The 14864-nt window shown below is 35.0% G+C and overlaps 1 protein-coding gene across 1 annotated transcript in view; it reads right to left on the bottom strand.

Moving 5' to 3' along the window:
• Nucleotides 1-14864, bottom strand: part of wol (Dolichyl-phosphate beta-glucosyltransferase wollknaeuel) — a 70601-nt gene that overhangs the window by 40573 nt on the left and 15164 nt on the right. Inside the window, exons 2-4 of the mRNA XM_081752172.1 lie at nt 9653-9763; nt 6306-6480; nt 3013-3221 (exon numbers count right to left, since the gene is read on the bottom strand). Of these exons, the coding sequence (XP_081608298.1) occupies nt 3013-3221; nt 6306-6480; nt 9653-9712 (444 nt within the window). The 5' untranslated portion in view covers nt 9713-9763. The remainder of the gene's footprint in view (nt 1-3012; nt 3222-6305; nt 6481-9652; nt 9764-14864) is intronic.

Raw genomic sequence — 14864 nt, 5'->3', positions numbered from 1 at the left:
TCCCTTAGTCTCTTTAGCGTCTTCCGAACAGCTTTCCTGGTTCTTTCTAGAATTCAACAACTTCATTCCTTCTTTAAATTCAGTAAGCTCTTTCTCCTCAGCTTCCTTCCATTCCTTGATTTCTCTCCGACTTTCTTCCTGGTTCCTCTTAATCTTCTCCATTAAGGTCTTCATGCCAGCGAATTCGGAAAATTTCTCATCCAGCCATTTCATTAGCACTCGCAATTCACCCGTCACTTGCGGACTTCCAGCTAATGCTGTTTCAGTTCGAGAACCTTCACCATCACTGACCTGTACTGGCAACACTGATTCATCAGACTGTACTACTTCCAGGTGACAATTTTCACATACCCAAGGGCATTCATACTTAGATAATCGTTCATATTCTACTGGTTCCGTATCTAGGCAATCTAGATGATAAACTTTTCCACATTTATTACATTTTACGGTGAGATCTTCCACCGATTTCCGTGGGTCACAAACACAACCAAAGTTCACATCACTATTTTGTGACATTGTCCTTTTAGCTTTTGACCGAGTCATCTTTTCTTCATTGCACGGGTTCCTCAACTTTCCTCTCACCATTGCGTACGAGTTAATAAAACATCTCATCTATCATATCACCAAACACAGCGGTTACTTTCCATCTAAAGAACTGCAGCGCCATCTAGCGGATATCCTGGCTGGGTCGCCATTTTATAACATTATTCTCTTCTCATTCGACAACATAGAGAATTGTTACATCAAATAAAGGGTTCAGGACATCGCTTCTCCAGATTCGCTTCAGACTGGAATCCCTGACTGTATTTACGGTGAGCTACGGTATTCAATATTACAAGGCGTTTCAAAAAGGGCAGGTTTAGTCGACGTAAGCATTTTCATAAAATCGACTTGATCAGAAGTGTGTAGCTACATAACAGAATGACTGTGTACAGGGGCGATCATAAACTAAGGTCAACGGGGTTACTCATCTACTACATTGGATTCAACACCAATCATTATTCAGTTCGGCATACAACGGCTCGAACTTGAAATATTATATAAATACGTGGAATCCAGTTTTAGCACCACACGCCGACTCTAATACATACATATATTTCAACCATCCAGTACATGTCAGAGATAAGTATAGATACTTTTACACTACTTCATAAATCTATCCATCAAATAATAACAGCTTCAACGTCGAAACTTAACTTCATTACGACAGTTTATTAAATTTCTTGAAATAGATATGCGACAATAATTTTGGACATGAGTGTACATATGCATGTTACTCAATGTATTCAACATCCGCTGTAACATATTTAGCCCATTGTTCTTTCGATGCCGTAAATGCACTTTGGTAAAGTTCCGGACGCAGACTACTACACCACTGTTTCACACACAATGAGTTCTTGGTCACTGGCAAACTGCCTGAAGGTGGGCCTTCAAACGGCCAAACAGAATGAAATCGGACGGAGCCAGGTCCGGACTATAAAGGGGTTGGGGAATCACTTCCAATCCCATACTTCTGATTTTCTGCTGTGTGTGATTGACACAGTGGATTTGTGTCTGTTCGCTTGTGAGAAGGTGTGGCACACAACGGGTACAAAGTTTTCTGCAACCTAAAAATTATATTAATGTTAGAATACTGCCCACAGATAACCCAGTCACTTTAACAAGCTTTCGTGTGGTTACACATTTGTCAATGTGGTCTTCGTTAACATTGTTCACTGCAGTTGATAGTCTGCCGTACCGTGTTGGTCTAGCAGACTGAAATCATCACTGTGAAATCTCTGTACACACTACTGGATATTGCTGTGGTCCAATGTCTCGTCCCCATATACACGAAGCCATCTGTATCAAATGAATGTGGCTTGAGTAAGTGCCAGTCGTGTACAGGAATTCAATGGTGGGTGCGACTGTCTACTTCCTTCTCTACTGTGAAAGAAAATTTACTACACTTTCAGCATAAAGAACGTAAGTATGCGCAAATAAAATTTCATGGTCCTAGTCCAATTATTAAATAAGTTATGATCCACTGTGTGAAACCTTTTGAACGCCCTTTGTAATAACAAAAAAAGCATGATAGGCCTATGTGTTTCATTCGATGTACTTTTTATACATATAAAATATTGGGTTTTAGGAAGAAAACATGATATTTTTCCACACTGAAGTTAAAACCTTGGTACACTAATAATGGTTTCTCGATTTAGTAGGAAAAACACGATATCCTGACAGCATGTAACAATTTTCTTGCTAACTATGGTTTCATTATCAGGAATACTTTGAAACTTGTTAATTTACTATAGAATACAGCAGTAGGTTTGGATTATTCTCAAGGTTTCTATGGTTTGAACAATAATGATATTAAAATATTATATATGGTCTTCATTCATTGGAATATCCATGCTATTTCTTAATCAGGCGGTGTAATTTCAGTTTGTGAAAATTAGTTGTGGGTGGATTTAGGCGTACTTGGAGCAGAAGAGAAAGCGAAAAAGAACTCCTGCTAGGCTGAAAGAAGCTATAAACAATTGTATAGTTTTTTATATTTATTTCCTTTTTCTACTGATTATTCCATTTCCTTCCCTTACTTTTATCGACCAACCCATCCTGTAAATGTTATCTTTCTCCATTAATCACTCCACTTTCAATCCGGTACCATTATCATTACTCCAGAACCATGAGGACATAGTTCCATATGCTTCGCAGTTACTATTCTCCTATGTAATACTTTTCTTTCTATTTCCTTTCTTCCCCATCCGATGAAGGGTTTAAGGAAAGTATACTCCTAGCTTTTTTATATTTATTATTATCATTGTGTTCGTGTAACAGTTTATTTTCTTCTAGTATGTTGTTTTTTAAAAACATAATATTAAGTGTTTATACAGTATTCCCACAAAGTTCAACAATCAACAGATCAAATAAATATCTTGGTAATTTCTCCGACAATACACAATTACAGCTCTTGAAAATAAGTAAGTTATTAGAACTTTTCGTTCATTATAAGAAACTGATTTCACCTACCAATCTCACGGCACCTCCCTTTCCACGATTCTTACACAGTTTCAAGACCCGTATTGTTTCGGACCCAAATTTTTCCACATATTGTTGTGCAACTTCAGGCGTTCTATCTCTACTTCCATCACTAACTACAATAACTTCATATTTAAAGTCTTCTCTTTCACTTTTTCTTTCTTGCAAAAATGCAATGCACTCATCCAGCATCGGAGGTACTATAAAGGATAACAGAAAACAGATTATTGAAATTATATTATTTTTTTTATTATTAAATATATGTATTCAGTACAACTGAATAACTGAATAAATTCATGAACAATAACTTAGAAAGAACATTTTTACTACAAAAATATGTATTCCTAGCTTTCATCCAATTCTGTCACGGTAAATAACAAAGATCAATAAATACAATAATTAAAAATATTATTATTATTGTTCTTATTAATAATAGAGAGAAGTTGAACTTGTCCAGTACGATGCCTCAGTAAAATAAATAATTATATAGATACATAAAATTTAGAAACAATAAGGAACTCTAAATAAAGGTCACCGAACACCTTACAATAGCTTTGCACGTAACATACCGCGTCATCTTATCTTGTATTTATGATTCCAAAACAAGAACTATTAAATCTTCCTGTCAGATGTGTTAAAACCTTTATATTTTCTTATCTCTATGTCGAATTATTAATTTATTCAACTTGACAAAATCCGAGGGATCGGATAAAAGATCGGAGAAATTATATTTCCCAGTAACACTGAAATAAGTGTAATTCCGGGAGGTATAGCTATGAGTAGAAGTCTTGGTTTGCCAACTTTCATAGATAAAACAGGAAATATATCGACGCACTTCAACAAACAGATTTATACCCATCCCTAGGGCAAAAAGACAAAGGTAAAATCATACTAAAAAGTACATACATTCCGATATATATATATATATATATATATTCTGAAGGGAAAAAAAAAAAAACAAGTCTACGGCAGCTTTTTACAGTACCTTCAATGACATGATGTGTATGATTAACGTCAATGATAGTATTTAACCTCTCCACAAGAAAATCAACTAGAATCTCCATTTCGCAATTTTGTCATGCTGAGACTTGAATGAGAAGTGAACAAATTGGTCAACCAATGGATACTACTTTATATTAAAATGAAGTATTTCAGTTTTACGTCCCACGATTGTGCCGACTTGGCTAAAAGAGACGGTGATGATGAGAAATGAATGCAATGGTAGAATGAATCAAGTGGGAGGAAACGGAAGAACTCCGAGAAAATCAACGAACACGTGTTTGTCCACCACAAAGCCCACTTGGTGCGAGCTGGGATCGAACCAGGGATCTCACACACCAGAAACGAACGCTCTACCACTAAGCCACCGCGCCCCCTTACTTTATAATAAATTACATGAATCAATGTTGAACTTTGTCTGTCATGCATTAATAAAAATTCTTAGAAAACTTTCCTATCCGTCTAGTTTTAGAATAATTATTACTGACACTATCTGTATATAACGGTTAGAATTCCTGAGCACGAATAGTCACAGATTTATCGCTCAACATATATCCATGTGTTTTGTTTTGGAAAGCTTCTTACACTTCGGCAATTACCAAAAATCGAATTACACATGAAATTTTACAACAATGGAGGAACTAAAAAATAAAAATCTAACATACACCTAAAGCATCCGAGTACAAACTAATCATAAACAATTTCAACGATAAATTCTAACCATTGTCAGTGCGGCTTTTCCTTATAAAAGTCTACGCTGCTTGAAGAACCACAGTTTGCAAAAATCTTCATAGTAAAAATAATGTTAAGTGAGTAAATATATATATATATATATTTTAGACGTTCTTAGTTTCTATAACAAGAGGTGGCTTTTCGTTATCAGTATCTAGAGTTGAAGCAAATAAATGTCCACAGATTATTCATCTGTGCACTAAAATCACTAAATTATTCCACGCTACTTTAGTCCTGAACAGAATATATGAACTGTTACCACCGCTCGTAAAATAGTAGCAAGTGAAAACTTATAGCTGATGGTTGCTAAGAAAGACTAATTCAGCATATCAGCTGTATAGAGCAACTCATAATTTCCCCAGGTTGAAAAATACTGAAACTTTTTCTTTCTTTCTTTTTTCTTTTTCCAAGTCGACTGATTATTCTTTTATACACAAACATACAAAAGTCAATGCATACCTCGTATGACCGAAAAGCGAATTTGTAACTGTGTACTACTTGTAAAATAATAAAAAGGTCAGTGTTAGACTTTGATTATTATTAATGCACACCCTGTATTTCATTAAGTATTGGAAAAACTTACGTAATAATAAATAAAATAAAATGTTTACCTGAGCATGTCTTCTCTCATAACCCAAATTTTTGGTAATTCTTGGCTGTTACCTTTCTCTAGGAACTAAAATTAAACGAAAAACGAAATTCCAAAATTGAATTAGTTAATTCATTTTTACTTTGATGTTGTATTTCCTAAAATTTCTATTTAATTATCACGTTGTTGGAATTTTTCCTTTTGGTTCACTACGAAGTTCTCTTCAACTGTTGTTTCCTGTAATATTTAATGCAAATAATGAAAACATGAAGAAATTATGATCTTGAGCACAAAACTTTCACTGTATTTTCGCCTCCATTTGTTGCAGTGTTGCAAAGTCTCGAGTCCAACTATTTCCTACTCATGGGTTGAAGACATCCTTGAATATGTTAATGCATAACTTTTTTTTTATTATTAGTATTCCTGGCACTACTGATTCTGTTGTTTATATTGAATAATGTGGTCTCATGCGAGTTTTGTCCTGAAGATCATCGTAATTTCAGCTTGTTTTCATTAACTATTACAGGAAACAATAATTGAAAATAAGTTGGTGGTGAACCAAAAAGGAAAATACCAACAACACGATAATGAGATAGGAATTTTTGGAGATATAATATCAGGGTAAAATGAGGAATGCAAGTAGGTTGTATTTGTTTTTCGTAGAATTTTCGTCTCAGAAAAAGATAACAGCCAAGAGTTACCGAAAATTTGAGTTATAAAATAAAAGAAGACGTACTGACATAAACGTTTTATTTTGCTTATTACTGACATAAACGTTTTATTTTGCTTATTACTATCCATTCATATACAAGTACGTACACGAAACTAAATACGTTAACGTTTAAGAAAAAAATTATTTATTCTGATCGTATATTCATGACGTAAAAAAAGATATTTCACTACTGATACTTCCACTAAAAATCTGTCACAACTTTACATTTAGAAATAAAATGATCATACTTACATCTAACTTCCTCATCAAACGCTGGCACAACTACAGTTAAATGCACGCTCCATAGATCATCAAGTGAAGGAAATTTTTGCTTGTTACCGGTCTTTGCTTCTTTGAAATATTTTTCCTCTTCAAAGCGATGAATTACAGGAAATGGAGATGAAGCCACAATCAGCAACACACAGAACTGTTGATCAAAAATGAAAATCACTCAACAACACATATGATGTATACTGAAAGGATCTATCATAATATATAAAGTACTAACACCCATCACGTACATAATAATTCAAAACTCTGAAATTCTAATTTAAAATCTCCAAGATGACTACATGATGTTTTTCCTTTGTCTCTTGGAAGTGTATCACTTTAAATTATTTTAAATTGCTCTTTCCAAGCTCTCCTCAATGGTCAAGTGGCTGACATATGTGCCTTTCTTGCACGAGATCCCTGGTTCGACTATAGTAGGAGAGCAAGAGTCGACATAAAAATGAAAAGCATAGAACTTGATAATTAACAGCTTGCACTACAGTAGTTAAGGTCCCGCTTTAAATTTATAGATATTGTCTTATGTACCTTCGCTGCTGATAAGCGACTGACAAAGGATGTATAAGACAAACTATTAGGGAATTAGGAATTACATTTCTGGGCTTTCAGCATCTTTGCCTGTCACGTACGAGGGATGACGTTCCTCGGTGATCACACCACCCGAAGAAGTGAGGAAGTAAGAAAGGAATGAAGAAGCAAGTAAGCGACCTGGAACCTTTATGTTAGATATAATCTCGGCATTTACCTAGTGTGAAACCCAGAAAAAATCTCACTTGGTTATCGGTGGTTACTGTTACTGTTAATCTGGTGGTATTGAAGAGTATGTCAAACCATGTTCCACTGTCGATACGGATTTTCAGCACTTTGAATTTGCGGGGATCGAGAAATGAAAGGCAAAGTAATAAATTCACGCTGACAGACGCAGAAAAACTGACTGAAGAAAAAAATAATCACGAAACACAAAGAGACTGGAAAACTTGCAAAATGATGACCAACACTATGAAAAAGAATTCCCTAACTTCTTCCAGTTTATCAGAACACTTTTTGAATTTTTTTCCTGATATATAATTAGCCATACAGACCTTGCCACATTGGTAGAAAAACAAAACAAAGAGAACATAACAACGACGATACATATGTAATATATTTTCCCCAAATCAACTAGAAAAATAAATAATATAAAAATAAATACAATGAATTTTATTATGAAACTATATTCGACTGCAAAAGCCAAAGATAATGCGCACAACTACAGAACATAAGTTTGTTACATATTGTTAGCGGAAAACAGATAAGTTTTTAAGTTACTAATAAATAATAATAATAATAATAATAATAATAATAATAATAATAATAATAATAATAATAATAATAATAAACTCAACCATATCTAAAATAGTCTTAAAATTTTCATTTCAAATATTTTTAAAATCTCACTGTTAACAAATCGAAATTCCCTGACTATTCCCAGTCTTCTCAAATTCCCTAACTTTTACCAGCTTTTCAGGTTTGTAGCTACCCTGGCTTATATACAACGTAAGTCAGATTACAAGACTCATGAAAGAAATAAGACGTGACAAAATTTTAGAACCAATAATAATAAATTTACAAGACTCACTCAGACATTGACGAAATATTGACTGGCATAGACGATACTGATAGCGATGGTGAAACAGACGAGTAGCTTTTAGCAGCTACCATTGGGATAAATTAATAGATAATCAATTTACTTACTACTAGCATGAACAGTGAAGATTATATATTTTATAAAATGATTAATACTGTCCAATTAACCTGTCTTAATACTAGATGAAGAGAGACAAAGAAGAGAAAGGAAAACTCGCAATTTGATTACACCGCATTAAATATCGCGTATGACTGACTACTGTTTATCTAACTTCTCATCTGAAAAGTGCTGTAAATAATGGAAAAACGAATTGAACCCGAGTGGCACTTAGCTATAATGTGAGTTACAGAGGAATATCGACAAACTGTAGGAGGTAATTAATCACATCGAAAAAAAAAAAAAAAAAAAAAAATCATCATCATATGGACCTATGAAGAAAGCGATTAGTTTCAGAGCTAGGGCAATCCAAAAGCGTGAATTGTAACACCCGTTATATCGAACACGGGCAACCATGGAATTGCAGTCCATATCGGCGTAAAGGAAGTCACACTTCATCATCCATATTTCATCAATGTGCAATATGTGGACACGATCTTCTCCATAGGGCATAAATTCAAGGCATGCTCCCGACAGAATTCCCCAGATATTCTCGGACTTAAAGTTGGTTCAAATTAGTAATAATAAACCATTAACACGGAATGCGGTGGTGGGAAGTCAGAAATTAGCTTCACTGTTTCTCATGTTCAGAATAACGCATGCTGTAATGTTTCTTTTCACGCTTTTGGACTGCTCCAGTTAAGAAATTATGCAATTTTCTTTTTCTCAACATGTTCACATGACTTCCTTTTTAATTTTGCTGTGAGGAATCATCTCCTTCAGTTTGTCCGTATAGTTTATTAACACACACACACACACACACACACATACAGTTGGGTCTAATTCTGTATATATATATATATATATGTATACTGTACAATGAAGTTTTTGTGATTTTTGCTATAAAAATTAAGATTTTCATGGACTACTAATTTCAATCCCTTGTTTCTTCACGGCAATTCGGCAATTCTTCACCAATTCAACTTCATGAGCTTCCTCGTGGTTATATTGTTCGCGTATGCGCCTTCAGCGCGGGAGACCCAGATCTGATTTCCGGCGGGAGTTCATGTGGTTTGGATTCCACCTTAAGCTTTATGTCCACGTCTCATATAGCCTTGGTGATGAACGAAAGGCTAAATTCTAATCCATCCATCCAAGCAACGAATACAATACTTAAAATTAAGCTCCAAACAAACAAATTCAAGATCAGCCATAAGTTTTTAAATGATGTGTTGAATGACAAGGTTAGTACTTTTTTTCTTAATATAACTCTTATGTTATTTATTCTACTTCACTTTTTATCATCATACAGTAGTTATTATGATATCAAGAATGTTAGTATTTCATATTACCTCAAAATACTACTACTAATGAATTAGTGAACTTCACTGGACTTCGCTGCTGAAAACTGTATACAAAACTTCTAATTTGGTTTGCAAATTTAAATTTCTTTAGCAGTTTGGTATGTACAAAGCAAAAAGTGCTGGTACGTACTAATAATCAATATAGTCGTGAAAAGAAACACTTGTACAGGAAAACATTCTCACATCTTACTTTTTGAAGTGTTCATTCACTTGGATTTACTTACCACAATAAATAGTATCACCAGAACAGCTACAGCACTTAGTAATACTGAAAGCAAATCCATTGTCGTGGATAATAATAAGCGCTATCTCATTTTCGATATAAGGAATGTACTCTGAAAAGAAAGATAAAAAATACTGATTATATGGACGGACCAATGGTATTTCGCACCCAAAATGAACGAATTAATACGACAGAATATGATCAGAGTTCACTTATGTATTGTATATTTGCCTGTGAATTATATCCTACCTACTCAACACACCCTTTAAAATGAACCCCTAGTTTTAATATACTCTGTTACTTGAAAGTAACATACCAAGACTGAAAAAAAAAAAACACATTTGACTCTTTGTTTCCATCGACGATCAAAAGTCGGGATCACGAACATGTCATTTTCCCAAGAAAGGGAACATTAAACTCTTTGAATTTGATCTGAATCAAAAAGTAATGAATGTCTGAAAATTGTGATACCAACTACGAAGCGATGGTTTGAAATATCTCATTGTGATCACCTCATAATTGGGAGATCAAAAATCCGAAACTTCTCATACGCAGGCCAGTTATTATTCTCCTCATTTCACGAGTAAGTGAAATAAATAAGAATCCAGATATAACGTTGAGGATAATTAATAAATAGTGAATATCTATTGTGAACCTATTATTTTGGCACGGGAACTTTGTCACCGTATGTCAAAGTTATTTTTGTCTAAAGCTTTTGGCGACAACTGGATCGGGATCTGAGAAATAGTGCAAATTATGTGTATCTAATTATATGTCTTCAAATGGACATACAAAAAGACAATTTATAATAGATATTGCATAGTTTAGAAGTGTAGAAAGTGAGATAACATACTAGTTTTATTTGGAAGATATAGAGAATGCAATGACAGAAATTCGAAAGAAATATAATCGAAATATATTCGAAAGAAATTCGACAAGTTTTATAATTATTCTTTATAACTTGTTGATATGTTTTGTTTTAAATGCCAAAACTACCATACTTTGAAACGTGTTTATGATGGTTTCGTATGCCCAATTTTCGCTCATTAGAACAGAAACGACAAGCATCCAGATACGCTTACACTGTGACAGCTGAGAACAGAAGAACGTACTAGGCCGTTATAAACATTCTCCAAAATATGGTATTTTTGACTCTTAAAATGTTAGTACATCAACAAGATATACTTCTTGTTCATCTCAACCATAGGTTGGTGGGTAACATGGAAATTTTAAAACTTTTCTCTCGTTTGGGAGAGCTGTTTTCTTCTTCGTAACTGCGTCTAGATATTCTATCCTTGGTCTTCCTCTTCCTGGTTTTCCTTCTGCCTTTCCTTCTATCAGCACGGTGATCCAATCGGAGTGCCGAATAAGAAGGCCAAGCATGCTGTTTCTTCTTTTTCCAATTATCTTCATGATCTGTCTTCCTTCATTAGCTTCCCCTAGTACTTCATTCCCTTTCTTTTCGGTCCATGATAAGCGCAACATTCTGCGCCAACACCACATTTCAAATGTTTCCAGCTTGGATATTTCAGCTTTTCTCTATGTCCACGTCTCTGATCCATAAAGCGCCACGCTCCATACCAGGGTCTTAATAAATCGTTTACGAACTTCTAACGATGCATTTCTTGATGTTAGTAGTCCTCTTTTCCTATTGAATGCTTTCTTAGCCTGCGCTATTCTGGAACTTACGTCTTTTTCACTTCTTCCGTCCGAGGATATTTGACTTCCTAAATAGGGGAATGTCTTAACGTCTTCGATTTTCTCTCCATCTAGCCATAGGTTTGCCTTTTCCTGTCCTGCTCTTGTGCACTTTATCACTTTGGTTTTCTTCTTATTTATCTTCATTTTGCATGTTTTTTCCAGTTGTTCATTCAAGTTTGAAAGTGCTTCCTGCCAATCATTTTCGTTCTCCGCTATCAATGCTATGTCATCAGCAAACCTTATTGTGCTGAAAACCTGGCCATTTACTTTTACGCCTTTCTTGTTTTTATCAAAGAATTCTTTCATAGCCTCTTCTATATAGACGTTGAACAGGAGAGGTGAAAGTCCACATCCTTGCCTTACTCCTTTACTTACAAAATGGTTTGTTTCGCTTTCAGGTATAACCATAACAGTTTAAGAGATACATGCAATGTTTTTCTGTTTTCCCAAGAATGAAATTAGAAATATTGTATAATGAAATTAGAATTATTGTAAACTATAATTGATTTATTCTATCGATCTACGCTAAGTATGCATGAAAAATAGAGATCATTTTTTAAAAATTTATGTGTAATCTACGAAAATAGTTCTGTGCAAGGAAATTATTTATAGTCTAGGCATCAACTTGCCAAAAGCGCTTTCCTTTTCGAGTTTAAGGACAAATCATGTAACAATTTGGCATCCGATATTTTTTGAATATATACCCATCACTGATTACAAAAATGCCGGATGCCAGAAAAAATACCACACGGCAGGGGAGGGGAGGGGGAGAAAGCCGAAATTTTAGCCGTTTCTATTATTCACTATATCTCCGTAACCATTACAGCTAGAGCATCCAAACTTTTTCCATTTTGTTTGCCTAATTGTCTTCTATAATTTAACTTTAGTTCATTTTTGAGCTAAATATAATGGTTTTCTTGTTATTTTCATTTTTATTTAATATTGGTTGCGCACAGAGGTGTCTCTGGCGGGGGAGGGGGGACGAGGGGGACGGGTCCCCCCAATATTTTGAAGTACAAAATATTCAATATTCTATTCTAATTAATTTTATTTACTAACGACAGAATGGCATATAAATAATAATAATTATATTTATTTGGAATATAATATTCAGGCTGTGTATAACAGAGTTAGTAGTATGTCTCAAGGGGTCCATGAAGGCAAGCAGAAAGGTAACAAATGGAATCGAAGATAATAAATAGGTTGGGCTAGGTACTACCATTTAAATAACTTTCTTTGATGTACCCCCCCCCCAAAAAAAAATACATGCCAGAGACGCCAGTGGTTGCGCGTGACGTCAGATTTTTAGCCACAGATTCTTTACAAGATCGATTTCGGAAAAATGTTTCCTCTAAAAGTTTTTCGTCATTTTATGCTCTTTCAAAAAAATGTATACTTATATTAGTGTAGGACTAATAGTGCCTGAGTTATAAGCTACTTTATTCTGTCGTGTGCGAAACTTATCACGGCGCGGCCCAAGAGTTACCTTTCCACAAACGATAGATATTAGCAGCTGATGATGATTAATATATATGTAATCCTGACTGCCTGCAGGCATATAATCCTAATGATTAAGCCTGTCTTCAATAAATTTAAAAATATCCATTTTCAGTATCAACTGAGGGCCTATTCGGAAAATGGCCCTTGTCAAAACACAAAATGAAAAGAGCTTTCTCTAGTACTGAGTATAAGAAACTCTGCAAATATGTTTGTTTATACGTGTCTCTGATGCCTTTCCCTCTTAATACTTACTGTACGGTAAGAAAGCAAAAAGTAAGATGTGCTTAGTACATTTTATAAATGGTCAGTTTTTAAACTGTTAAATTTTATTTACAGAGGCACTTGCCTATTATTAAGATTGTGTACAGTTGCTATAGTACAGTAAATCTATAAGAAACGTAATGGAAGGAAACCATATGCTTAAAAAATTTCTACACAAAACAACAAATTATTTTATTTCTGGAATTAGTTCTCAATAATGTTATGCCACTTATATCCTAAAAAGATAAAGAAATTTGTGATGTCTTTAATGCATCATTCAGTCTTCATCACTTTGTTCTTTAACTGATATTGAATTTTTATACTCGCTCGGACAACTACACATTGGAGTGCACAAGAAACCGCGATTCTTACATTTGCATTTCAAATTTAGACACTCAAGCTTCTGACAGCTACATATGGTAATCTCTAAACAAGCCTTGGGAATATCTTCGAGTGTTTTCAAAAATGGACTCAGAATTTGGTCCTCCAAGTACCATCCGCAGTCTTCTGGCCTTGGTAGATAGATCTTACACTTATCCGCGTTTCCCAAATTGCTGTTTGGTACAGGCGTCTCTTTATATTTGTTTCAGAGCATCACTAGTTGGAGGTAATCTCTCCAGGCTTCATTCTTCTAAAAGTAGGAGCCTACTTCCATCAACATCAACCTTGAGGAGCTTTGTGAAAAACATTTCTCCATATTTAATAGCATTTGCTGGTGAAGGAATTTGTTCTAGGGAAAATAAAAGGTTCTCTGAGTAAGTAGACCATAAGTAGATAATGTATTGCTGGAATTATCATCTTCACAGCTCTGTTGTTGTTTCCAGTAGTTTTAAAGATCAGAAGACTGTTAAGTCAAACTTAGAGATCGATGTTCAAAATCTTGAAGGGAGGCATGAGGAATCAGATTCTAGAATGATACTTCATGCTGTGAATCACAATTCAGATAGAATTGTTGTGATGAGTAGACACACCGATGTATTCCTGCTGTTGGTACACCATTATGACAGAATTTCTTGTAAAGAATTGTACATGATGGCGGGATTTCAAAGGTTTATTCTAGTTCATCACCTTCGCCACCCGTTATCTGAGAATGAGAAGAGAGGTAATGGCTTATCAGGCTCCACTTGGGAGCGATATAACATCATATTCAGTTGGAACATCAAAGATCTAGAACTGCCTACTTACTTATGTCAGAAAAATGTGGCCTTTTATTTTCCTTAGGACAGATTCCTTTATCAGCAAGCACTATTGAATCTGCAGAAAACTGTTTTTCACAAAGCTCCTCAAGGTTAATGTGTAGATCTGTGATGAAGCTAGGCTCCTACTTTTAGGAAAATACGGCCTCGAGAAATTATCTTCAACTAGTGATGCTCTGAAGCAACATATAAAGAGATCCCAGTACCAAACAACAAGTTGGGAAATGCTTATAAGTGTGAGATTGATTTACCAAGGCCAGAAGATCCCGGATGGTACTTGGAGCAGGGGAGTAAATAAGGGCCCCGCAGACCCCGCATTGTGGGGGGGCAAACCATCAGAGGGCCTCCAAATCGTGAAGTGGGACGTTGAGAAAGGAACCCATTCCACGCTGCCTGCGGGAGGGCCCCCAAGCGTTTAGTTACGCCACTGACTTGGAGGACCAAATTCTGAAGCCAGTTTTGGAAACACTCGAAGATATTCCCAAGGCTTGATTAGAGATTACCATGTGTAGCTGTCAAAACTTGAGTGTGTAAGTTTGAAGTGCAAATGTAAAA

Source organism: Thermobia domestica, chromosome 3 (assembly GCF_964235325.1).
Source record: "Thermobia domestica chromosome 3, izTheDome1.hap1.1, whole genome shotgun sequence".
NCBI classification, from domain to species: domain Eukaryota; kingdom Metazoa; phylum Arthropoda; class Insecta; order Zygentoma; family Lepismatidae; genus Thermobia; species Thermobia domestica.
Note: the sequence above shows the minus strand (reverse complement) of the source record. Positions and strands in the feature narration are given on the sequence as shown.